This window comes from Terrapene carolina, unplaced genomic scaffold (assembly GCF_002925995.2).
Source record: "Terrapene carolina triunguis isolate 2854851 unplaced genomic scaffold, T_m_triunguis-2.0 Scaffold139, whole genome shotgun sequence".
NCBI classification, from domain to species: domain Eukaryota; kingdom Metazoa; phylum Chordata; order Testudines; family Emydidae; genus Terrapene; species Terrapene triunguis.
In genome coordinates this window covers 13,147,183-13,172,882 of record NW_020664490.1, presented here as the reverse complement: position 1 = coordinate 13,172,882, position 25,700 = coordinate 13,147,183, and the positions used below count along the sequence as shown (strand labels likewise).

Here is a 25,700-nt window from a genome sequence, read left to right as displayed (position 1 = left end):
GCACAAAATGAGATCAAACTAGCTAGAGACATAAAAGGTAACAAGAAAACATTCTACAAATACATTAGAAGCAAGAGGAAGACCAAGGACAGGGTAGGCCCGTTACTCAAAGAAGGGGAAAAAATTATAACAGAAAATGTGAAAATGACAGAGGTGCTTAATGACTTCTTTGCTTCAGTTTTCACCAAGAAGGTTGGTGGTGATTGGACATCTAACATAGTGAATGTCAGTGAAAACGAGGCAGGCTCAGAGGCTAAAATAGGAAAAGAACAAGTTAAAAATTACTTAGATAAGTTAAATATCTTCAAGTCACCAGGGGCTGACGAAATGCATCCTAGAATACTCAAGGAGCTGACTGAGAAGATATCTGACCCATTAGCGATTATCTCTGAAAAGTCATGGAAGACGGGAGAGATTCCAGAAGACTGGAAAAGGGCAATTATAGTGCCCATCTATAAAAAGGGGAATAAGGACAACCTGGGGAATTACAGACCAGTCAGCTTAACTTCTGTACCCGGAAAGATAATGGAGCAAATAATTAAGCAATCCATTTGCAAACACCTAGAAGATAATAAGATGATAAGTAACAGTCAGCATGGATTTGTCAAGAACACATCTTGTCAAACCAACCTGATAGCTTTCTTTGACAGGGTAACAAGCCTTGTGGATGGCAGGAAGCAGCAGAGGTGGTATATCTTGATTTTAGTAAGGCTTTTGATACTGTCTCACATGACCTTCTCATGAACAAACTAGGGAAATACAACCTAGATGGAGCTACTATAAGGTGGGTGCAAAACTGGTTGGAAAACCATTCACAGAGTAGTCATCAGTGGTTCACAGTCATGCTGGAAGGGCATAACGAGTGGGGTCCCGCAGGGATCAGTTCAGTTCTATTCAATATCTTCATCAACGATTTAGATAATGGTATAGAGAGTACACTTATAAAGTTTGCGGACAATACTAAGCTGGGAGGAATTGCAAGTCCTTTGGAGGATAGGATTAAAATTCAAAATGATTTGGACAAACTGGAGAAATGCTCTGATGTAAATAGGATGAAATTCAATAAGGACAAATGCAAAGTACTCCACTTAGGAAGGAACAATCAGTTGCACACATACAAAATGGGAAATAACTGACTAGGAAGGAGTACTGCGGAAAGGGATCTGAGGGTCATAGTGGATAACAAGCTAAATATGAGTCAACAGTGTAACAATATTGCAAAAAAAAAAAAAAAAGAAAAAATCTTTGGGGTGTATTAGCAGGAGTGTTCTAAGCAAGATACGAGAAGTAATTCTTCAGCTCTTCTCCACGCTGACTAGGCCTCAACTGGAGTATTGTGTCCAGTTCCGGGCGCTACATTTCAGGAAAGACGTGGACAAACTGGAGAAAGTCCAGAGAAGAGCAACAAAAATGATTAAAGGTCTAGAAAACATGACCTATGGGAAGATTGAAAAAACTGGGTTTGTTTAGTCTGGAAAAGAGAAGACTGAGAGGGGACATGATAACAATTTTCAAGTATATAAAAGGTTCTTACAAGGAGGAGGGAGAAAAATTATTTTTCTTAACCTCTGAGGATAGGACAAGAAGCAATGGGCTTAAATTGCAGCAAGGGAGGTTTAGGTTGGACATTAGGAAAAACTTCCTGTCAGGGTGGTTAAGCACTGGAATAAATTATCTTGGGAGTTTGTGGAATCTCCATCATTGGAGATTTTTAAGAGCAGGTTAGACAAACACCTGTCAGGAATGGTCTAGATAATACTTAGTCCTGCCAGGAGTGCAGGGGACTGGACTAGATGACCTCTTGAGGTCCCTTCCAGTCCTATGATTCTAGGTATTAAGACCCAATACTTTTAAAGTGCAAGTGACAACCGTCAAATAGCTAGAAAAAAATTGATGTATTCTTGAAGACTCACTCATGTAATGAACCAAAAGGTGTGGTTAAAAATCTCTTAACTGATCCATTCATTACCTGTGTGAATCAAAATACGGATACTTATCTAGGAGTGGTGATTCAAGATGATTACCTGGATGGATCAACTCTCTGGGTAATTAGCAAGAGGTTCAAACCCCAAAGGAAGAGTATCAATTAAAAAGTGATTGCAGACCTGCTTTCCCAGTTTAAGTATCAGATGTAGAGGCTAAATCTAGAGTTATTCTGCTTAAAGGTATAGATAGAAAAGGTGGGTGAGGCAATATCTTTTATTGGGCCAACTTCTGTTGGTGAAAGAGACAAGCTTTTGAGCTCACACAGAGCTCTTCTTCAGGGCTGGGAAATGTATTCAGAGTGTCACACCGAAATAGAAGCTGGAACAGATTGTTTAGCATAAGGAGTTAACACGTGTTGCAAAAGACCAAGGTTTAGCGAGCAGTTAACACCTCTGCAGTTGTAGGACAAAGGAGGATTAGTGGGTTACACATGGTTGTAATAAGCCATAAATCTAGTGTCTTTATTGAGTCCATAATTTTCAGTGTCTAGCAAAGTTATGAATTTAAGCTCCCAGGCTCATCTTTTGAAGATGTTGTGCAGGTTTCCTTGGAGGACAAGGACTGAAAGATCAGATATGGAGTGATGGTTTTGTGAAAACTGCCCACTGCTGCCTGTGTCTTCGTAAAATACAGGAAACCCTGATAGTACAAAGCTGGGTAACAAATCAAGCCTACGAAGGGCCTGAATCTGGCAATGTTTGTATATTGATTCACAATGTGACCCTTTCCAAACAGAGATTTCTCTTAATCTGCCATGAGAAAAGAGGGGAATTAAACCCAAGCATATTTCAGAGGTCATTGTGTAGGTGGGGTATCTCTGCTATCCATCTCCTCACTCTGAACTGATGACTTCTGCCATCTTGTAGTATTGTACCTCCTTCAAGGATCACTGCTCCAAAAGTCATATTTTTAGTGGATTGAAGGTTGCTGCACTGACCAGCACAAATGATCTGACAGGCATTGTGATGTCATTTTTCAGACTACCCCTTTGTGGTCAGTATTTTAGTGATTGCAGTAAAAAAATATTGGTCTCTAGTGTGTGTGGTACTTCTGTCTAGGCACTTCTGATCTTCTGAATCTGTAACACTAGATATGAAACATCCATTCTTTATTGGCCGTTCCACTTGTGGTCCAGGAATGAAACCATAGTTCTTAAATTAAAAAGCAAACAAACCTTGCACTAATCATTTTATATTGGGAAACAATCACAAGAAGAATGAAAAAAAGAGAGGTTTTATTGCAGACTATGGTAAATTTGTGCTTGACTATCTGAATTATAAATTACAGTACTTACCCCAGTAGTGTATTACTGGCCATTCTCAATAATCTGATACTTATATATAAATACTTGATTAGTAACCAAAACGGGAAGTAGCTTTATTTTTTTCCTGATATAAATGCCAAATACAACAGCCATAAACAAACAAGTTGTTTCAAATAAATATGGGTGCAAATCATTTTGACAGTGTAACAAAATCTATATGCATCCAAACAACAAATTACAATACAGCAATCACTGTATAAAAGTCCTAACAATGCTGGTTATTGATGGTAGTATAATCTCTCCATGGGAAAGTAGGCTCAGTACAAAAATCTGCAAATAGTTAAATATATACAGTTAATTTATTGAGTGTATAGATAAATATAAATGTATCTGTGCACAGTAACTGGAATTGAGGCACTTATTCAAATTACTATTCACAAAGCCCATTTTTAAGCAGAAGGGCAAATGTTAATAGGCCTCAAATGATCTTGGTGAAAACTGAAATCCTGAAGCCATAATAAAAAGGCATTCTGTTACAGATGTATTTATAACCCTCTGAATTCTAAGAAACCCAATTTGTTAATTATGGCACAAATCTGGCAGACCTTACTGAAACCAATGGGAGTTTTGTAAGAGAGGATTTCAGGATTTGACCTCATGCATCTCATTGATACTTGTCTATCTTTTCAGTGTTTGATTCCCCCCCCCCTTTTTTTATCAGCAGCTTTGATTCTATATTGTTTTATCTAGTGTTGCTTTTTTTTAATTTAAAAAACCCCCAAAACACTAGAGGTTTTAATCCCCAACAAAGATTTTAAATAAACTGAGTTTGGATAACTGCTCAGTTACCTAAGGGTGCGATGCTGCTTTTTATTGTACTGTTACGAAGTCCTCTGAGTAATTAGTAATTGCATTGGGCTTGTTTAAAGTAATTACTATACTGCCTAACAGGCTCAGTATTTGGCTTGTAAAATAAATGGGTCCCAGATTGACTTCATAAAAGGAATAACAAGAAGATCTTGTATCAATGTCACCAAATAGCATTCCTATTTGTTAACATTCAAAAGCAGAAAAACAGCTCTGGTGATAAATCCCTAATTTCTGTTTTTATTATAACTTTTTTTAAATTACTTCTCTGCTTGTAGAAAACAGGCCCATTATAAATATTGAAGTGTGCTATTATTTACATGTGTTCCATTTTACTATAGAGTCATTTATTGCTGGTTCGCTGTACATGTAGAACCTAGGGGACAAATTCTGCATTTGGCTGTGCATTACTCCCATTGATCTCAGTGGGCTTGGTATGCAGACACAGAGGCATATTTGGCCCTAGATTGTTGTTGCTACTTATCTACTTCTAAATTTGAGGTAAAAGCAAAAAATATCTGCCAGTTAAATCTTTGCTATATCTGGCATGAGTTACAACATGGGTCTCAAAAACACATCATCATTAGAGACATAAAGCAAATCAATGGTGGACTTAGTGGGAGAAAGTTATAATACATAGGGTGCCTTCTGGGCTTCTGTAAATAACTGTTTCAGGCCAAAAATGTTTGGTAACATTTGAAGGCCAGTATGCTTTCTGGCTGATTTAAACAGGAGAAAGGTAGGGTTTGGCTCTCAGGGTATGTCTACACTGCAATTAGATGCTCATGGCTGGCCCATGCCAGCTGACTTGGGCTTAAACAGCCCTTTAGCCTGAGCCCTGCGAGCCTAAGTAAGCTGGGCATGGGCCAGCTGTGGGTATCTAACTGCAGTGTAGACATACTCTGAGAGCACTGAAAATGTCTTTAGATCATACAGCCCATTAGGATAAACCCATAAGGAATCAGTGGGTTAGTTTCTGATCTCAGTCACTGGTGTGAATCTAGAGTAACTCTTCTGAAGTCACTGGACTCACATCAGTGTAACTCCAGAGTAAAAGAGTCCAGATGGGTCCCTCTGTGATTCTATAGTAGAGAAAGAGGATGTTCTAGAAACAGCACAAAGAGCCTGATTCTGATTTGACACTGGTTTAACTCCACTGACTGCAATGGAATTACTCCTGCTTTATGCACGTGTGAGAGAGGGTCAGACTCTCTCAGAGCAAGGACAACTGACTAAGACTGTGGAGATGACAGAGCTTCTGTGGGCCAGCAGCTGCAGAGACACCTTTTGGGTGGATCAGGCCCTAACTGGATAAACATTGTAATGAAGCACCATTGATCCAGTCTTCTGCAGAACATGCTGCTGTCATATTACCTTAACCAAAAAGACAGAGAAAACTAGAATTATTCTTCCAAAAGTGAAGTTACTCATAAAACAGTATGTTTCTCAAGAGGCACAATGATTATGCATCAACTTAATAAATACAACTTGCTCCCATAAAATGTTTGTATTTTCTTCCCATTGTTGCCACTTGTAATATGGTAACTGCCTAGTAAGCACTGAATTCTACATCACAATTCATAGCCTCAGTTCCGACAGAACCTTGTCTTCTGCATTTTGAATCTAACACTACCCCTCCTCTAGACACTGCAATGTTACCAACTCATGCATTTCCCACCGTTGGATGTGCACTGACAAATACAATTTACTGTACAAATATTGTTATAATCCATTATAAGCGTAAGAGGACACAACTATCCAGCGTTTGTAAAAATCAAGCTTCCTTTTGGACATTATCATATTCTTTGGTTTTATATAAACTTAAATAAGGAAAAAAAACAGAAGAAGAAAAAAAAGTCAGGTCAAATAGCTGATTGTGAATTCCCAGCGAAGAATGTGTAATGTATCCTGGCATATGTGCCTGCTTATAACTCTGTTGTGACTAATCTATTTGTCTTTGGAAGAAATGTCAGTTAAATGCAAGGGATACAATTCATCACTGGTGTAACTTAACTGAAGCCAAAGGACTCTAACTGGGATGAATCAGGCCAGAGGATTTTCACATTCTACAGACTAACAACAACAACAACAAGGAAGTTCTGTGTGAGAAATCATTCAGAGAGTGTCAGCATTGCACCTTCCAAGTAGACAAGAGTACAGTAATAAGAGACTTCCTTTTGTATTGCCGAGAGGGGCCCACTAGCACCTTTGGATAATTTCTTCTTTTTAATTGAAAGAAAACACAAAAACAAAACAAAAAAATCTCTCCCTTGCGATGCAGTTTCTTGCAATGCAGCTTAACGTTAGTGCATGATGTACGGACATCAGGATTGCCTACTGTGCAAAACAGGAGGTTTGGGTTGGATTCTTCCTTTATGTGTGAGAATGGTAGCAAGAGCTCAAATCGGTATTTTCAAGTACAGCTAGAGCCATCCGATCTTTTAATTTCCAAGCATAATGGTGACCTTCTGCTAACAAGGAGCAGTTCAAGTTTATCTTTGAGGCACTCTGGAGACAGGTTCAAATCCCATGGTCTTGGAATCAAACCTCAGAGCTGTCACTAGTGTAATTATGTGGTGGCATCATTGGCTCACTGCTTCCTGACCCCTTTGCGACTTCTTTCTTCTCTGAGCTCTGTTTATGCTTTAACAGCAAAATAATAATTGCAATTAAACCGATGGCAAGTAAAACAGCAGCAGCTCCGCCAATGATCGTGACTATGTTGACCTCTGGGTTCCTGTTATTCAGCTCCCTGGGGAGAATTCCATTGACTGTAACTTCTCTTTGTGGGAACTGTTTCTTGTTGGTGCGATCCAAAGCTATGTGCTGAATGTTAGTTCCTCTGCTGTTTTCTATGCCAATTGCTTTAGCAAGCTCTGGAGCTTCTTTGACTCCTCTCTTCTGACGTATCTGCATTGAAGTTCCTGGATTCCCACCACTGACCAGAGAGTGATATTGGTACTCCACACTTCTTTTGCCAATACCTCGGTTGGCACTTTCTTTTGATCTCACAGTGTAGATTGTATGTATGTACCATTCTCTACCCAAAGACACCTAGAAAACACAACATTTTGTTCAACATTACCCACCTCGATGAAGCGGTTAAACACCAATACAAACTGAGAAGTAAATTGCAAGCTGTTTCATCATCTGATCCTGAAATGCCTGGACAGCACTCCTGAGGCCATGCTCAGAAAGAACCACATGCCAAGCACCCCAGCAGGAATTGGCAATCATGCCATCTGCTACACACAGGGTGTGGAGCCCGAGTCCCTCCATAGCCAGCCTCCATTGCTACCTGGTGCAGATGGAGGAGCATGAGCCATCTCCTCGCTGGCCTTTTTTGGTGATTTTAGTGTCATTGGCCTCACAGAGTCCTTGTGCAAGGACTACAGTTATGGTTGTACTCCAAAAGAGAAAGAATCATTGCACATTCTGCCCACTATGCATGCCCAACCAGAGGTGAGCCACAATCTGGCCTTGAATTTGCACCAGCTCATCAAAAAGAGGGCATGCAATGAATAGGCCATTTCATGTTCGCAGCGTTGTTGTAGCCACGTTGGTCCCAGGATATTAGAGAGACAAGGTGGATGAACTTTTATTGAACCAACTTCTGTTGGTGAAAGAGACAAGTCTTTTCAAACCTGAAGAAGAGCTCTGTGTAGTTCGAAAACTTGTCTCTTTCACCAACAGAAGTTGGTCCAATAAAAGACACTACCTCACCCACCTTGTCTCTCTAGGGCATTTTATAGCTAGTCCATATCTAATTTTAATAAACTATGTTTACCGCCTGACACACCATGTCAGCATTACCTTCCTATAATTTACTTTTATCCCTCCATTGCCTTCCGTATACCTATCTACCATTGTCTCTTGCCATTCTCATTGTGTTGCAGTCTAAGAGGGCAGAACAAATGACTAGATTATTACTGGAAACAGAACCCTTAAATAGCAAATGGGATTTTACAATCTCTATGTGCCAGATTGTGAAACCCTTACTTACATGGGTGAGCACTTACTCATTCAAACAATCCCACTGGTTTTAATGGGACTCCACATGTGCTTAAAATGTTCAGCAATCAGAGTAAGGGCTCCCTATTGTTTCTTCTACTTGGTTATTTTGACCTTCACATATGTTTTTGCAAATGTTAAAGGGGCAAAGTAAAATTGGTATGGGTTGCATAAATCAAGAGGCTGAGCATGAATGAAAGATATGGCATCGAGGAAGTAGTTGGATCCCTGCTCACTTCTAGACATTCTAGGGGTTTTGTGCTTTGGACGGTGTAGAATGATTGTACAGAAAGTGATACTGTTTTGGTAACTTTAGTTAGCTGGACTTTGCTAAAACGTACTTTCGACCTTAACTCAGTAAGCATTTGTTTGATTTTGCCAGTTTTTTTTTTTTTTTTTTATTAACCTTGAAAAGTTTATGTTGGGTTGGTGTATAAAGTCCAGAGGAGAAGAGCCCTGCTCTGAAAGGTTTTATGAGGTGCATTTAAGGCCTTATCCAACTCCTGTTGGAGTCAGTGGGAATTTTTCCATTGACTTAAATGGGAGTTGCATCAAGCCCTTAAAATATACTGGGATAAGAGTTCCCCTGCCCTGTATGCGCCTTCCAAGCTCCCCCACCTCATCTCTCTCTGAGACTTCAATTCCAAGAGCAGTTAGCACAGCTCCAGGCCAGTCCTAGTCCACTGTTCTCCTCATCATCACTCATCCTGAACTTTTCCTCTCTAGATTTCCCCCACCTCTCCCTCTCCCTCCCAATCCAGGACTGGAGTCAAAAGCAGGTCACTTTATCATCATTTACAAATAATTTTAAACTTTGCAGTGTACGTATGTACCACAGCTTGGTACATGAGTGACCTGGGCTGTAGCCCCAAGAAACTGGAAAGGGCAAAAAACAAGGGGAAATACCACAAAAATAAGAGAGAGAGAGCTACAGGGGATTGGTTCAATCTCCATGAATATTCTGGGCCCTGCTTTCACTTATACTGGTTTACACCTATGCAAATTCACTGACTTCAATGGTGTTGGTGTCCTTATTGCAGTTTACACATCCTCAAGTTCATTATTCTTATAATCAAGTATTTCCTTATATGATGCCTGACTCTATTTTAGATTCTTAGCACAGTATTCTTGAGGCTGACCCATAGACTGCTCACCTGAAACAGTGGTGTTGAGTCTACTTTAAATCCATCCGAGCCAGGTTGCTTGACTAAAGGAATTGCCTCAGGATCATCTATTGCTAGTCTTGCATTAAAAAGCACATTTCCAAAGCTTGTGGCTTGTGTCTCTGGTTGAGCTTTGTCCTAAATGGTGAAAGGGAAAAATAATTCTGTTTGTGCATTGTACATTCGCACATTCACTTCCGCCAAGAAAGAAGTTTTTATATTCATATGGAAATGCAATTTTCCCAGGAACATAATCAACACATACAATTTTATGTAATCTGGTGCATTCCTAAGGAAAAAAAGTGCTCTTCAGCAACATCGTGATTACATCTGACTAGCACTAATTTCTTTACTACCTGAGGATTTTTGCCATCGAAATAAAATGGAGGGAAATTCTATAGCCTTTTTTTTTTTTTAAGAAAAAATCCTTTCAACACCTTCTTTACAGATTATTATAAAGACAGGCAGAAACCCATTCCTCTCCCATTTCACAAATTACCTTTAAATTGTAAATAGGTGAGGGCTCTAAGACACTAACATCAAAAGCTTGAACGACTCTCTCCTAGAAACAATGCCTAACTTCCCCCCCTGAAACTTGAGTCCTTGACCATCCTTGACCTTCTGCCAGCTCAAACCACCTCACTGACTCCCTTAAGGAAAAGCAGCAGATGTCTGGCAAGGACTAATTTTCCTTCTATTTAGACTAGTGGTATAATTTTCAAAAGCACCAAAGTAGCCTTAGGAGTCTAAGTCTCATTTAAAGTTATGGGACTTAGGCTCCTTAAGAGTCTAAGTCACTTCTGAAAATGAGACTTAGATGCTTTAGAAAATTTTACCCTAGGCTGAAGATGATCAGATGACTACTCTACATTGGACAACCCTGGATAGCTCCTGGAAGCAGCCCCTCCAGATCTGTCCAATCAACCTTCCTCTGCTGCTCCACTCTGGACCATGGCAGGAGGCATACCTTAGAGCAGGGGTCAGCAACGTTTGGCACGCGGCTCGCCAGGGTAAGCACCCTAGCAGGCCGGGCCAGTTTATTTACCTGCTGACGCGGCAGGTTCGGCCGATCGCGGCCCCCACTGGCCGCGGTTCGCCATCCCGGGCCAATGGGGGCGGCGGGAAGCCGCGGCCAGCACATCCCTCGCCCACGCCGCTTCCCGCCGCCCCCATTGGCCTGGGACGGTGAACCGTGGCGAGTGGGGGCCGCGATCGGCCGAACCTGCCACATCAGCAGGTAAATAAACTTGCCCGGCCTGCTAGGGTGCTTACCCTGGTGAGCCACGTGCCAAACGTAGCCGACACCTGCCTTAGAGAGGGGTAGGGGACATAAGATTTAAGCGTATTCCCTTCACTTCACCCTCCCTTCCACAGGAGATTTTTGTGCCATGGTACGAGGGGCTCAGTTTCCAAGGAAACCCAGGAACCCAAAATGATTCAATATTTGATTCAACCCTTCTAGGTTGTCTCACCCACTGACTGACCCACCACGATGACTCAACCCCCTGCTGACAAACATGAGGGAGATGTCCTCTCAGTGAATCTCACTGCACTCCTAAACTTGCAGACACGAGGGTCAAGTTCTAGGCAGAATGCTTATAAAGGGTTAGGTACCCCTTTTCAAGGGGATCTCTTTCTTCGGAGGCAAGTACTGGGGTATTGTGCAACATGAAAAGGAGATAGCAAGTTCTGCCTTCAAGATTCTGATCACTATTTCCCACAGATCAGCATTTAAGCACTGTAAAATGAAGGTGAGGAAGATTATGAAAGCTTCTCACTTATTCTGTTGGACACACGCAATTTGAAGAAGCATTTTTCCACTATGTAATCTCTAGGAAAATCATTGTAAATAGAAAAGAAACATAGTCAAAGCTGGGGGAGAAATGTAATGAAAAAAGCTGCTACTGTAGGGTCCTTTTTAAGGATGCTGGAATGAAAAGAGCAGTCTCAGCTGAGAGGTAGACTCCTCTCCTTCTCTAAATGTACCAAGAGGTCTATCTGGAAGCCAGAACCACTGCTTGATTACTATTGCCAGGACAGAGCAGGTAATGCAAATAGCAGGTGTTGACAAATCCAAAAGGACTGAGGGAAAACTGTGCCTGAGAAATCAGAGAGGTGGCAGAGATGGCATCATATCCATACACAGCACACCTCCAACAATTCAGGAATGGACAGTAATGACAATGGATACAGGGAATCAAATCCAAAACCTGGGTAATAATTCTGCCTGCCCCAACAGACACCCAAGGGGTCTGATTTGTTTCTTACACTTTATCAACATTTGTACAGCTCCTCATATCAACCAAATCTCACTCAACTGAGATCTCTCACTATTCCCATTTAATAAGTAAAATTACCTGTTCCTGAAAATCAAAGTTATTCTGTTCTTGTTACTTCTGGTGTGGGTTTTCCTGTTTTGAAACGTACAATATATGTAGGCTTGGCAGATTTCGATGATTTTTTAAATAATTTCGATGGAAAATATCGATGTTTATTTTAAAGCATTTTTTCTATTTTTATTTATTTAAATTTTCACAGTTGTGGGAAACTATGGGGCAGGTCAGACAATATGGGCATCAGAAAATAATCATTTAATGACAGTAGATGTTGAGATTCAAAAAGTTAAAGCTTTAAACCCAAATTGTCAACATCACATGTCAAAATACATAAAGTAAATATCTTTAAATCAAACTCTAATAAGTTCTCAAGAAGCATTTTGCTTATTTTGCCTATCTATAAACTTTAATTATCATTAATGGAAATATTTTTGTGGTTTGTGTGTGTACAGTGAAATCAATGTTCCTCAACTTTTACTGATAAAAATCTAATCCTTCCAAGCCTAAACATATGAGACTATACAAGCAACATGTCATACTGTTATCTTGACAAGTCAAACTGTAAGATATGCCACAAGTGCTGAGAGTCCCTAGTGGGATTAACCAGGTTGTAACCAGCACACAGAAGGTCCTGGATAACAATATTATGCCCTAACCAAGCTGCACTAGACTAGAACTGAAGTCAAAAACTTGATGGAAGAACATAAGAACATAAGAATGGCCATACTGGGTCAGACCCAGGGTCCATCCCGCCCAGCATCCTGTCTGCCGACAGTGGCCAATGCCAGGTGCCCCAGAGGGAGTGAACCTAACAGGCAATGATCAAGTGATCTCTCTCCAGCCAGCCATCTCCACCCTCTGACAAACAGAGGCTAGGGACACCATTCCTTACCCATCCTGGCTAATAGCCATTAATGGACTTAACCTCCATGAATTTATCTAGTTCTCTTCTAAACTTTGTTATAGTCCTGTTATAGAACCTATCCTTGCATCAAAGTCCGATGCCAACTCTGTCCACATATCTATTCAAGTGACACCATCATAGGACCTAATCACATCAGCCATGCCATCAGGGGCTCGTTCACCTGCACATCTACCAATGTGATATATGCCATCATGTGCCAGCAATGCCCCTCTGCCATGTACATTGGCCAAACTGGACAGTCTCTATGCAAAAGAATAAATGGACACAAATCTGACATCAGGAATCATAACATTCAAAAACCAGTAGGGGAACACTTCAACCTCTCTGGTCACTCAGTAACAGACTTAAAGATGGCAATTTTGCAACAGAAAAGTTTCAAAAACAGACTCCAACGAGAAACTGCTGAACTTGAATTAATATGCAAACTAGATACCATTAACTTAGGCTTGAATAGAGACTGGGAATGGCTGAGTCATTACACAAATTGAATCTATTTCTCCATGTTAAGTATCCTCACACCTCTTGTCAACTGTCTGAAATGGGCCATCTTGATTATCACTACAAAAGTTTTTTTTTCTCCTGCTGATAATTGCTCATCTTAATTAATTAGCCTCTTAGAATTGATATGGCTACTTCCACCTTTTCATGTTCTGTATGTATATATATCTCCTTACTATATGTTCCATTCTATGCATCTGAAGAAGTGGGCTGTAGCCCACGGAAGCTTATGCTCAAATAAATTTGTTAGTCTCTAAGGTGCCACTAGTACTCCTGTTCTTTCTTAAGTTTTGTGAGATCTTTTTGACGTTCTTCACAGTCTGCTTTGGTCTTAACTATCTTGAGCAGTTTAGTATCATCTGCAAACTTTGCCACTTCACTGTTTACCCCTTTCTTCAGATCATTTGTGAATCAGTTGAATAGGATTGGTCCTAGGATTGATCCTTGGGGAACACCACTAGTTACCCCTCTCCATTCTGAAAATTTACCATTTATTCTTACCCTTTGTTCCCTGTCTTTTAACCAGTTCTCAGTCCATGAAAGGATCTTCCCTCCTATCCCATGACAACTTAATTTACGTAAGAGCCTTTGGTGAGGGATCCTGTCAAAGGCTTTCTGGAAATCTAAGTACACTATGTCCACTGGATTCCCCTTGTCCACATGTTTGTCCACATGTTTGTCCACAAGCCCTTCAAAGAACTCTAATAGATTAGTAAGACATGATTTCCCTTTACAGAAACCATGTTGACTTTTGCCCAACAATTTATATTCTTCTATGTGTCTGACAATTTTATTCTTTACTATTGTTTCAACTAATTTGCCCGGTACCGACGTTAGTCTGTAATTGCCGGGATCACCTCTAGAGCCCTTTTTAAATATTGGCATTACATTAGCTATCTTCCAGTCATTGGGTACAGAAACTGATTTAAAGGACAGGTTAAAAACCACAGTTAATAGTTCCGCAATTTCACATTTGAGTTCTTTGAGAACTCTTGGGTGAATGCCATCTGATCCCGGTGACTTGTTACTGTTAAGTTTATCAATTAATTCCAAAACCTCCTCTAGTGACACTTCAGTCTGTGACAATTCCTCAGATTTGTCACCTACAAAGGATGGCTCAGGTTTGGGAACCTCCCTAACATCTTCTGGTAGGTATGTTTTTAAGAGACCCTTGCCCTGCAGCAAGCTCAAAATAACAAATTGTGTTGAAAATCTGAAAAAAAAAATTACACATGCTTTTGATTAAATGCAGAACACTTACCACAATCTTAAATCTATATAAGAGGGATGGAGAATCAGCTAGACAGCCATATTCTGCATTTGGTGGACTATACTTGGGTACATATCCATCTGCTCCAGTGCACAGGAAAACCTTCTCAATGCTACAGTAAAAGGAATCACCCAGGTTCTGTACTGGATCCACCATCACACGACCATATATAATATCACCTGAAAACAATCATTGTTTCAAATACAATATATCATTCTGTAAAGCAAGTATCCAAGTACGTCAGATGAGCTGATGGTGGTCAGACACGTATACTGTGAAACAGCAGGTTATAAGAAACAAGCATGCTCCTTTTAACAAATTGACCTCAATTCTGAGCTGTGCTCCAGTTCCTTTACACAGCTCTAGCAACATAAATGGACTGGAACCCAGGTGGAGTCTCGCTGGCAGGAATCTCGCTGGCAGTAGGGAATGGGTTGCATTCCATGGCTGGTGTAGTCCTACTACACCTTCCTGCAGAGCTCCCAGCTTAGGGGTTTGCCTGAGGGGCAAGAAGAGGCATGGCTAGAATGTACTGTGCTCCATCTATTCTGGGCCAGCAGAATAGCCCATAAGTAACCATAAAAGGCTGCTATAACTTAAAGCAGCCACTAGGGCTGCTCAAAAATTGAGTTGGGTGCTTCTGGACCCATAATTCACAAGGAGCAAAGGTATATAGAGCCACTTCTGTCCTCCCCAAATCCCATTTTGGACTGCAGCCTTTTGTCTTCTAAAAATGTGTCTGGAATAGCAAGATACCTTCTTCTATATCAGCAAGACCTTGGCCACAGGGCATAAGAACTTGCTAATACTTAGTTAGATGGGCAGCACTTGGCACAGTGAAAATGACATCTACTCTATGGGAAAACATTCCTCTATTTCCAAAGTGGTTTTGTTTTCAACTCTGGCCTCTTAACACTTGATTAAATCTGTTCACATCTAACTTTGCCAAAACCGAAGAGAGACGTGGAGTTTTTAAGACTTTCTCCTGCCTGCCAAAATTTAAGGCAGGTTTTGCTTGCTAAACCCATAGAAGACTTGTGGGTTGTCAAAAAATATGCAACAAAAGAGCACTGCCAGTAGCAGACCATGGTAGTCCATGTCCAAGAGTCAAACAACCATTATAGTGAATAGGACACTGTGAATTTGTCTTCAGAGAGATATGTGGCTTGTTATTTATTATGTGTATTACAGAAGCACCTAAAGGTTTTGACAGAGACTAAAGTCCCATTATGCCAGGCACTGTACCACCACATAGTAAGAGACAGTCCTTACCCTGAACAGCTTACATTCTAAATAGCCAAGACAGACACAGGCTGGGTGATTTGCCAAGGGCACACAACAGATCAGTGGCAGAGACATGGATAGAACCTTGGTCTCCTGAGTTCCAGTACAGAGCTCTGTTTGCTGGATCTGGCTGCTCCTCCTTGGGGTGTGAGCTTAGACCTTCAAAGCAGGAATTCCTGAAATCTAATCTCAGTTTTGACTTTGATTTCCATTGAGAGGACAAATCAATTAATCTGCCTTGTTTTCCCCATCTGTACAAAGAGGACTATTAATACTTACCCACTTACATGCCAGATATTGGCATCCCATGCACTATCTTCGTAGGACCATATTGTATTAACTTTATGTATCACTCTGGGTCAGGACTGTATGCAGTGTAATGGGGGAGGGTTGCCTCAGCTCCTCCAGGAATCAAAAACAGTGGCCGGTCATTAAGGTGAATCACTTAGGTTGTAAACATCTCTAGAGAGGTACCACTCCCTGCAGAGGCTTGCATATACTGCTTCAAACTGTGTTTTCCAGAGACCAACAGACAAAGAAAAGGCTTCTGGCATAAAAAGGCTGAATTTAATTTGACTTGGGGCCTTCTCTTTCTGATCCAGCAATTGGACAGGACCTTCTGTCCAAGAGGGGTCCCAACCCATGAGGAAGGGTTGGAAAGACTTTAGCCTCCTATGGCCCCACCAGACTGACTGGCGACTCCTGGTATACTTAGTGGGTATTTAAATCTGTTTATGGTTTTTATATGGTTTCTCTGTAATGCTTTTGCCTTAAGAATAAACATGTCTGCTTAGACAGAGTGGTGTGGTAAGTTGTAACTGCTGGCAATACATTGTTCGTAGCCAAACCACAGGCGCTGGCCATTACGCAGACTGGCTTGCTGGGGATATCCCAGTGTAAGGCAGAGAGCTGAGCAGTCTTAAAACTTCCCTGTCAGGAGGGGGACAAGGGGTGTGCCCAGAGATAGGTGATGACTGGAGACAAGAGACCTCCTGTCTGGGCACTCCTGAAGTGGACCACAGGAGTGGGAGGGATACAGGGGCAGTTACCCTTACCTTTTAGGGATGTTGTTAGAGGATCAGCAATGTTTGTAAAGTACTTAGAATATAAAAACTGCTATTATTATTATTGCTGCCCTGAGAAGTGAGCAATGAGCTGAACAGGTCTAACCCTGAATGGCGACCAGCAACATGGCCAATTCCCATTTAGGCCTGGCAAAAGCAGAAAGACACGTGGTGGTAGTTTGTTCTGATTGAAAGAAAATGCTGATAGAGCGGAACACAGTAAAGGGATGTCACATAAATTAGCCATTATCTATGTATTTTACCTTCTGTGAAAGCAACATCGCTCTCCTGCCCAAATCCCATCGAGCCATCAGATAACCAGAGAGTCTTCTTAGAGAGGAGGAACATCTGGGTATTCAGGCTGAACTCAGCAGCCACTGGGTCGCTGACCTAAAATACAGCATAAAGCTCTTCAACATGCGGTCATTAATCTGGTCTGTGTATTCACCTATATGAATATATTTACCATGAAACAGCACTTCTTTACACTATCAATTTCTTAATTAATATTAACATCAGTGTCTACTATGTTTGCCTTTACATACTTGATACAAATCAATTTTAATTATGCATATTACAGTAATACCCAGGGTCAGTTCAATCAGTATTGGGGCCCCGTGAGGCGGTGTACTCTACAAACACAAAGCAGAAGACATTCCCAGAGCTTACAATCTAAATATGGTCAAGACGTGACAGGTGGCATAGAATACAATGGAGGGGGGTGGCAGAAGACCAGAGGAACAGTAATAGGAGAACAAAGATACATATATTAGCTAAGAATACAGTTTGGAAGTTGCACACGTTTTGTTTTTAAAAAGATAAATAGAAACAGAGATATTAAAGAATCACTAATAAAAGAGAGAATTCTGTTTTTTTTCCAAACAGTAAACGAACAATCTTCTCACTTGCTCTTATGTGAGGCTGATGAGTCATAAAAATACCATTAGAAACTATCACTAGAAATTATGCAGCTGACCTACTCATTTCTCTTGAAATCACTTTTCCACGGAACAGACTCCAAAATATCAAAGCAGCAGGATTTGGCAACAGAAAACGTACTACTGAGGCTCTTCTTATAGACCAACTGCTACTCTCCATGGAAATGAAACCTAACAACACTGTTTATAGAAGACATTCCTTTCTGATTTGTTTGGAATTTTTCAGTTTTAATGCATGGATTCAGGCTATAGGATCTAAAGTCCTAGAGGTTCAAAATTCAAATGCCTCACTCACACAGCTGGGTTCCAGCTTATTTTCACAAGCGTGTGAAAGAAAAACAAGAGTGGCTGAATCAAACTTTTCTTTTAGAGAGAGTAAATGTCTAATGAATAAGAAACTGGAAATGTATTTTCAGCTAGTAGCACTGGAATTTAGCCATGCAATTTACAGTAGCGTTAATGGGAACTGTATACCTGAATCTTATATAAGATATAGTTATGCAGTTCCCATTAACACTATGTATAGCTGTGAATATACCCTGACACATTCCCTTTTAAATCTATCTATATTTTTTGCAATTTCACATGAATGTCTCACTGTCACACACTGATTGACTTGTGGGTGTTACGGTAGTAGTTTAAGCATACAATTATTTTCATGATGGAAACACTTTAAGCAAAGGTTCTCAATAATATAACATGTAAAGACTATTTGGGGTGAGAGGAGTATCACCTTACTTGCTTTTAATCTTTGAGATTCACACCAATATTTAACTATCACCACTGCAGATGGCCAGATTTTTGTATGGATGAAGAACATTGTAGGAATTCACTAAAGGCAGAGGTGAAAGTAAGCCGGTACGGCCCGGTACGGCGTACCGGCAAGAGCCAGTATGCCGTGCCGGACCAGACCGGCTGGTGATTTAAAGGGGCTCGGGTGGCTCTTTAAAGGGCCAGGGGCTCCACTGCTGAGGGGAGCTCCGGGCCCTTCAAATCCTGGCCCGAGCCCTGCCGCCGCTGCCCCCGGGCTCTGGCAGCGGGACTCGGGTGGCGCATTAAAGGGCTAGAGGCTCCACCGCTGCGGGGAGCCCCAGACCCTTCAAATCCCGGCCCGAGCCCTGCTGCGGCTGCCCCTGGGCTCTGGCAGTGGGGCTCGGGCGGCGCTTTAAAGGGCCCGGGGGTCCCCGCAGCAGGGGAGTCCTGGGCCCTTTAAAGTGCCGTCTGAGCCCCCGAAGTGGCAGAGCCCTGGGCCCTTTAAAACGCCGCCCGAGTCCCGCTGCCGGAGCCCTGAGGTAGCAGTGGCAGGGCTCCCAGGGTGATTTAAAGGGCCCAGAGCTCCGCTGTGGTAGCGGCGGGAGCCCGGGGCCCTTTAAATCACCCCTGAGCCCAAGGGCTCCCAGCCACCTCTGCAGCTAGGACCTCCGGGAGTGATTTAAAGGCCCCAGGGCTCCCAGACACAGCCGGAGCCCTGGGGCCTTTAAATCTTGATTTAAAGGGCCCGGGGAATTTAAAGATCCCGCGTCTTCCGTTTGAGGCAACGCCTCTTCTGTTTGAGGCAACGCCCCCTGCTCAGGACTCTGGAGTACCGGTAAATCCTTTAAATTACTTTCATCCCTGACTAAAGGGCACATTGGTGGGACCAGAGGACCTCTTGCAGCAAAGCCACTGTGATCTCTGCTGCACAAAGAAGGGGCAGGATTTGGGGAGGGCATGTGTTGTACACCCCAGTGCAGCATGGATCCCAATTCCTCCCTACAGGAGGTGTGCAGAAGGCTTGGAGAGGGAAGCGTAGGGAATGGCAAAAAAAGGGAGAAATCTCCTGCTTTGTGCAAACAATCCTTTCCCTACTGGGGTAGTAAGGTGCTGTTTACAAGGGTACTAGGATTCTTTCTTCCTGGTCCCCAAGATATTGAGGCTGGGCTTTGGGTAGTAGAGTTGCCACTAGCCATGAAGTTACACTGTGTCTTGTAAAAGTACCACGAGGATAGTGCTTTCCTAGGGAGAGAAAAAAAGGACACAAAAAGCTTCAACAAGGAAATGTAAAAACAAAGTATTAGAATGGGAGACACCCTTCCCACTTACTTGATACTTGCTTTTAAAAAGAGACCCTCATTCATTCATGGTGTAAACAATTCCCAAGAGGGACAACATAAAAATATCCATCATATTAGTCTATTTTAAAAAATAAAAAACTACACGCAAGGTTGTGTAGTCCAGTAGATAGGGCACTAGACAGGGAGTCAGGAGAGACAGGTTCTATTACCATTTTCACGTCTGATTCACTTGGACCTTGAGACAAGTGACTTAGGGCTTGCCTACATGGTGTCACAGACTGGTCTACATGTATGAACTGTAGAGCACTCTCACATGTTGTGCTCTAACTGCCCCATGGAGACCCTGCTAGTGTGAACTCAAAAGTATCTAGTTCGTGATGATGTAGTCCTGTTTCAAACAGGACTTCATTAACACACACTAGGTACAGGGTCTACATGGGGCAGATAGAGCACAACTCGTGAGAGCGCTCTACAATTTACACTCCCGCAGATCAGACTGCATTACCATGTACTCAAACCCTGAGGCCCAAGTTGTGATACGGGTACTCATTGACTTCAGTGGAACTATTCTTGGAACGAAGTGCTTTTACAATCTGGCCCTTCACCTTTTGTTTCTCCAGCTGTAAAATGTGGATAATAATGCTCACCCACCTTTGCAGAGCACTTAAAAAATCTTAGGAATCAGTGCTAAGTTTTATCTGTCTATGTATCTGTGTTCCTATACTGATGCCTATTATGATGATGATACAGTTTTGGGATCTCAGTCCAGTCTCCAGTGGATAGTTATACACCACAAAAGCCAGGACCAAAATTGGCAACAACTGACAATCTATTAGCTGTCACAGCAGAGTGGCCAAAGATCACCTGGGTCTTGAGGCTAAGGGCTGGTCTTCACTCTCGGGGAGACTGACGCTGCTGCAATCAATCTAGTAGGTGTCGATTTAGTAGGTCTAGTGAAGAGCACTCTCTGGTCGACTCCGGTACTCCAGCTCTCCAAGAAGAGTAAGGGAAGTCGACTGGAGAGTGTCTCCCATCATCGCAGTGCAGTGAAGACACCGGAATAAGTTGACTTAAGCTATGTCAACTTCAGCTACATTATTCACGTAACTGGAGTAGTGTAATTTAGGTCGACTTACCCCAAGAGTGAAGACAAGCCCTGTGACACACACTCACTCCTTCAGTAGTCCCCTCCAGGTCAAGGCTGAGTCACCCTGGTGGGGATAGCGTGAGTAATTTGCACTGTCATTGCCCATTCTGTACCTGTTCTGTAGATAAGGAAAGGACTCCAGCCTCCAGGACTGTCAATCCAGCATCCTTCGTGACTACCAAAGACATTTTTAGAATTGAAGTAAAAACCATGCAAAACATTTCTTGATGGTACCTGTTGAAATCGGATATCGAGGTCAAATGTGATTGGCTCTCTAGGATTACAGATCACTGGCACACTGTACTCTTGGTGAGGTACTGTGGTACAAGCTATCAGCTTCACGGTGTATGTTCCAGAATAGTCTCGTACCTGTTAAAAGCAAAGGAGAGCCATGGCACTTCCACTAAAATATTTCAGAACTGGGACAGAGCAAACCAAGGAAGAGAAATCTGAGGTTTTACCGCAAAATCTGAAACAAAGCTCCACTGCTGTATTGGTTGGTTGTACGTTGGTTCACTCCGCACGAGGCTGAGGCTAAATGTCAGGCCTGGGTGATCAGCTGACATAACCATGGAGCTCAGAGAGGAAGCTAGAAATATGTCAACAGACAAGCTTGTCAGTTTAAATGTCTAGCTGCAGATTCTCAGAACCTGAAAAGCATTCCCAGAGATTCATAAGCCACAATATGACGGCTGATGCTAATACATTTACAGTGCATTGGTTTTATTAACTGAAACAAACAAAACCAATTACAGTCAATACAGCTGAGCCTGCTTGACTCTTGTTCAAATATCTGTTAAACAATCTCTTATGGGGCTATGCAACCAAAGCTGTATAAAGATTAAATTTAACGGAAAGGCAAAACAGGGAGAGTGGAATGGTAAAGATCTATAATCCCTCCTATTTTTAACCTGGAATGCCAACCCAGGGAACGTAAAACAATTTCTGCTGTATTGTAACTCTTTCAGCTCTGCCCTGGATGTAAAATGCAGTATGTATTTTAAAAGTAAAGAAAGAGTGGAATTGCTATAAAGGAGCTTTTTTGGTTAATGAAACTTGGATAAACTAAAATAATTTCATTAATGATGCTTTTTTTCTTCAACACACATTAATGTATATGATCTTGTTTGGAGGGTTTAATTTATTCAGATATTCTTGTTCACCTTCAGCATTCATGTCCAGAAGTACACTTAGGCCCCGATCCTGCAATTTATCTGTGCAGTTGGAACCATACACCTGCATGTAGTCTAACTGAAGTGAATGGGGCTACAATGGGGCACAAGGGTCAACCTGTATGGATTTGATTGCAGGATCAAGGCCTCACATATGATTAAATGCCACTGAACATTTTATTAACAGCAAAATATGGTTCACATACTCTTTTCTACCGGATCCTCATCTGGTATAAGTCAACATAGCTCTGCTCAAATAAATGGAGCTACTCCAATTTACACCAGCTGTGGATATGGCATGATGTATCTGAAATTCGTTACACATTATGAATTTATGAGCGTAGAGCAATGGTCTTCAGCCTGTGGTCCATGGACCTCTAGGGGTCCACAGACAATGCCTAAGTTTTCCAAAGGAGTCAGCACCTCCATTCAAAACTTTTAGGGGTCCGCAAATGAAAAAAAGGTTGAAAACCACTGGCATAGAACAAAGCCCCTGCTGCTGTGCACAGCACATTAAAAAGATCCAGATTTTAACAGTAGGAATAAGATAATAAACAGTATAAAATTCACAGCTATGAGATATTATCAGACCTCAGAATTGACTTACCAGAATGAGACATCACAAATAAACCATGAAATCGGGCTTCAGTCTTGAAGTTGACAACCAAACGCCCTTCTTCACTGATGCGCATACTGGTTGGGTAGAGAGAACCTGCCAGCAGATGCCAAGTAGCACTGATTATTCAGCATGCAAATGGCTAATAAATGAGTCATGGTTTGATAAAAAACACTGGCACCCTTTTATTTCACATTGCCAAGTCAGTCAACAATTTGGCAGGGAGTCTGCTGACATCCTTTGGATTTACCCATGGTGACTGTCAAGTAAGAATTTATATGAAGGGCCCATACTTTGTGTGGTACAACAGTCTTCCAAACTATAAAACATGCCTCCTTGGAAGAACAAGGATTTTGGCTTGGTACCCACACTCAAACATTCATCTAGACAGAGAGTTTAATGCATGTGTCTTCCCTGAGGTTAAAACTGCTTCCAACTATGCAATATTTCATAGCCAGCAGAATAATGAATTCATGTTACTTAAAAGTTTTATAATCCATGACAGCTTGCCCGACAATGGAATAGAAAAACACAACAAATCCTAAATTTCAGTCAACATGTAAGAAAATGGAATTTTATGATTTTTCATAAGTGATTGATAAATATCTTGATATTTTTCATTCAATGCAATAACACGTCTGAAGTCAAGTTTACAGACTTTCCAAATCAGAGAGTCTTTCTAGAATAAATATTGAACAGAATGGCTGACCAATGGCAGTTTATTTGCAATTAATTATTTCACATATATACTACAAAGCAATATTTTCATATACAATTGCTTCAAAAATTATTCTGCTGCATGCAACTAAGGCTTCTGCAACAGAGCAAGAGTAAAAATCAACTAAGTCTGAACACATACCTTGGAGCTCTGCTTCAGGTGGGCTGCCAATTCCATCCTTCCACAAGATGGCAGTGTCATACACAAAAGTCAGCCGAAGTTCAGACTGTAGGTCAAAATGCTGCCAGCCACCTACACCCACAGGCGAATGGAAAACATAGGAGACATACAAGGGGACTCGCAAGGTCACGTAGGACTGCACTAGATTGAGGACCTATCCAAAGACCAAAATCAGTTAGTTCAGTACATGGTAATGAAATATAGTCCAGTATAGACAACTCTAATGCATAAGCAAAAAATACAGAAGATACAGATTACTGTAAACATTTTGAATGAGATGAGTACGCTCTCTTCCAAATTATACATGATGAATAAAGCACTGAATTTCAATGGCTTGCATGTGGATACATATCTTCTCAAGTGCCCTGTTTGTATTTGAAGCAGAATATGTATTCTTGTTCAGTCTTTGTAAATAGCCAACTAACAATGGCTAGATAGAGAACCAGTTGGGGATAGCCGGTTAACAAAACAAAACAAATCTTTGCTTGTACATTTTATCCTTCTCTCTCAATCTTCACCTAGTGCTCATCTTCTGAGATGTCAAATCCTGCAATAACCTCCGAATGGGAGGACCCTGCATTTGCATGGAGCTCATTGCAAGATTGAAGCCTTAGATTACATTCTCTTCATGGCTCGACCTGTGGCTTCTTCTGTGTGTAGACAGCGGGTGTCATATTGCATGCATTCCCATAAATAAATACTAATAGTGCATTGAAGGATCAAGTTAGAATACTTTCAATTGAAAAGAATTAGAAAGTTAAATTGGATTTTAAAAAAGAATATTTTTGGTTTATATCATATAAACACTAATACTATATTTAAATATTTTCAGCCAGAAAAGGTATGTTTTACGAAGTAAAGAAGAACAAGGTTAGAAAATCACTATTATATACAATAGAGTTATTATCTGACTTATATGCCCTTTTTATTTTCTGAACAGATTTTTTATATCTATTTAATTTAATATTCATTTTTTGTGAAATAATACTGCCATTACTGCCCTATTATTAGAGATAGGGTCATCCAGACCTTGTAACTGAGGAGGAACTTTTACAACACCATGGGTTGCATTGGAGGGGAAAGGGTAAGAGGATATGGGAGAAGGGTGGAAAGATTTCAATTTCATTGGGAGAGGGGCACTTAACTGCCATTTATGGCTTTGAATATCTCCCCCAGATTAATATCTTAAAGGGTTTTAAAAGTGTTTTGCAAGACCTCTAGCGCTGTTTTAAAACTTTACAAGTTGTGTGAAATCCAAACCCTCTCTGGGTTCACCCAGCTCCATTTATTGGGTCTCTCTCACTCGTGTTTTATGTTTTCCTATCCCAGACAAAAAGCACAGTAATACATGAAACCACAAGTATGGCAATATTACTTTTTTGCAGCACTTCACATTCTGAACTAAGTAAGTATAATAGAAAAATATTGTTATAAGGTGTCTGTTATTACCAGTACTTAGCAATTGATCTTGAAATGTGTATTTATGATTCCTAAAGTGCTATGTAATAAAGTGGCCTCACAGCTAATATTAGGTGCTACTGTTAAGTCAGTTAAGATTAATGCTCCTTTGCTGGTTCTACTAAATATGTTCAGGAACTTTTTTTCTGGATCAAGATAATAGCTTTCCTGTCTAGGTGTACTGAATGCCAAGAAGTTCTTAGACAAAAAATTGCTCCTTCAGTCAACTATTGTGACAGACCCAGACTAGTGGGGTACAGGAGTCTGGTAGAGGGGAAATATACTGGTCACTGGATGAGTAGCTTTTTGTTCCCTGAGTGACCAGAGCAGGGGCTGCACTAGAGTAATCAGGAACCTGCTAGAACCAGTTAAGGCAGGCAGGCTAATTAGGACACCTGGAAGCAAATAAAGAAGAAGCTGCTAGAATCAATTAAGGCAGGCTAATCAGGGCACCTGGGTTTTAAAAGGAGCTCACTTCAGTTTGTGGTGTGAGTGTGAGGAGCTGGGAGCAAGAGGTGCAAGGAGCTGAGAGGGTGAGGGTGTGCTGCTGGAGGACTGAGGAGCACAAGCGTTATCAGACATCAGGAGGAAGGTCCTGTGGTGAGACTAAGGAAGGTGTTTGGAGGAGGCCATGGGGAAGTAGCCCAGGGAGTTGTAGCTGTCATGCAGCTGTTACAGGAGGCACTATAGACAGCTGCAGTCCACAGGGCCCTGGGCTGGAACCCGGAGTAGAGGGCGGGGACGGGTTC

At 41.4% G+C, this 25,700-nt stretch overlaps 1 protein-coding gene across 1 annotated transcript in view; it reads right to left on the bottom strand.

The window, feature by feature from the left end:
- Window positions 1-6,211: 6,211 nt before the first annotated feature.
- Window positions 6,212-25,700, bottom strand: part of LOC112119328 (FRAS1-related extracellular matrix protein 2) — a 209,253-nt gene continuing 189,764 nt past the window's right edge. Inside the window, exons 17-24 of the mRNA XM_024217948.2 lie at window positions 23,455-23,647; window positions 22,587-22,691; window positions 21,269-21,396; window positions 21,042-21,176; window positions 16,932-17,058; window positions 14,312-14,499; window positions 9,283-9,429; window positions 6,212-7,171 (exon numbers count right to left, since the gene is read on the bottom strand). Coding sequence (XP_024073716.1) covers window positions 6,659-7,171; window positions 9,283-9,429; window positions 14,312-14,499; window positions 16,932-17,058; window positions 21,042-21,176; window positions 21,269-21,396; window positions 22,587-22,691; window positions 23,455-23,647 — 1,536 coding nt within the window. The 3' untranslated portion in view covers window positions 6,212-6,658. The remainder of the gene's footprint in view (window positions 7,172-9,282; window positions 9,430-14,311; window positions 14,500-16,931; window positions 17,059-21,041; window positions 21,177-21,268; window positions 21,397-22,586; window positions 22,692-23,454; window positions 23,648-25,700) is intronic.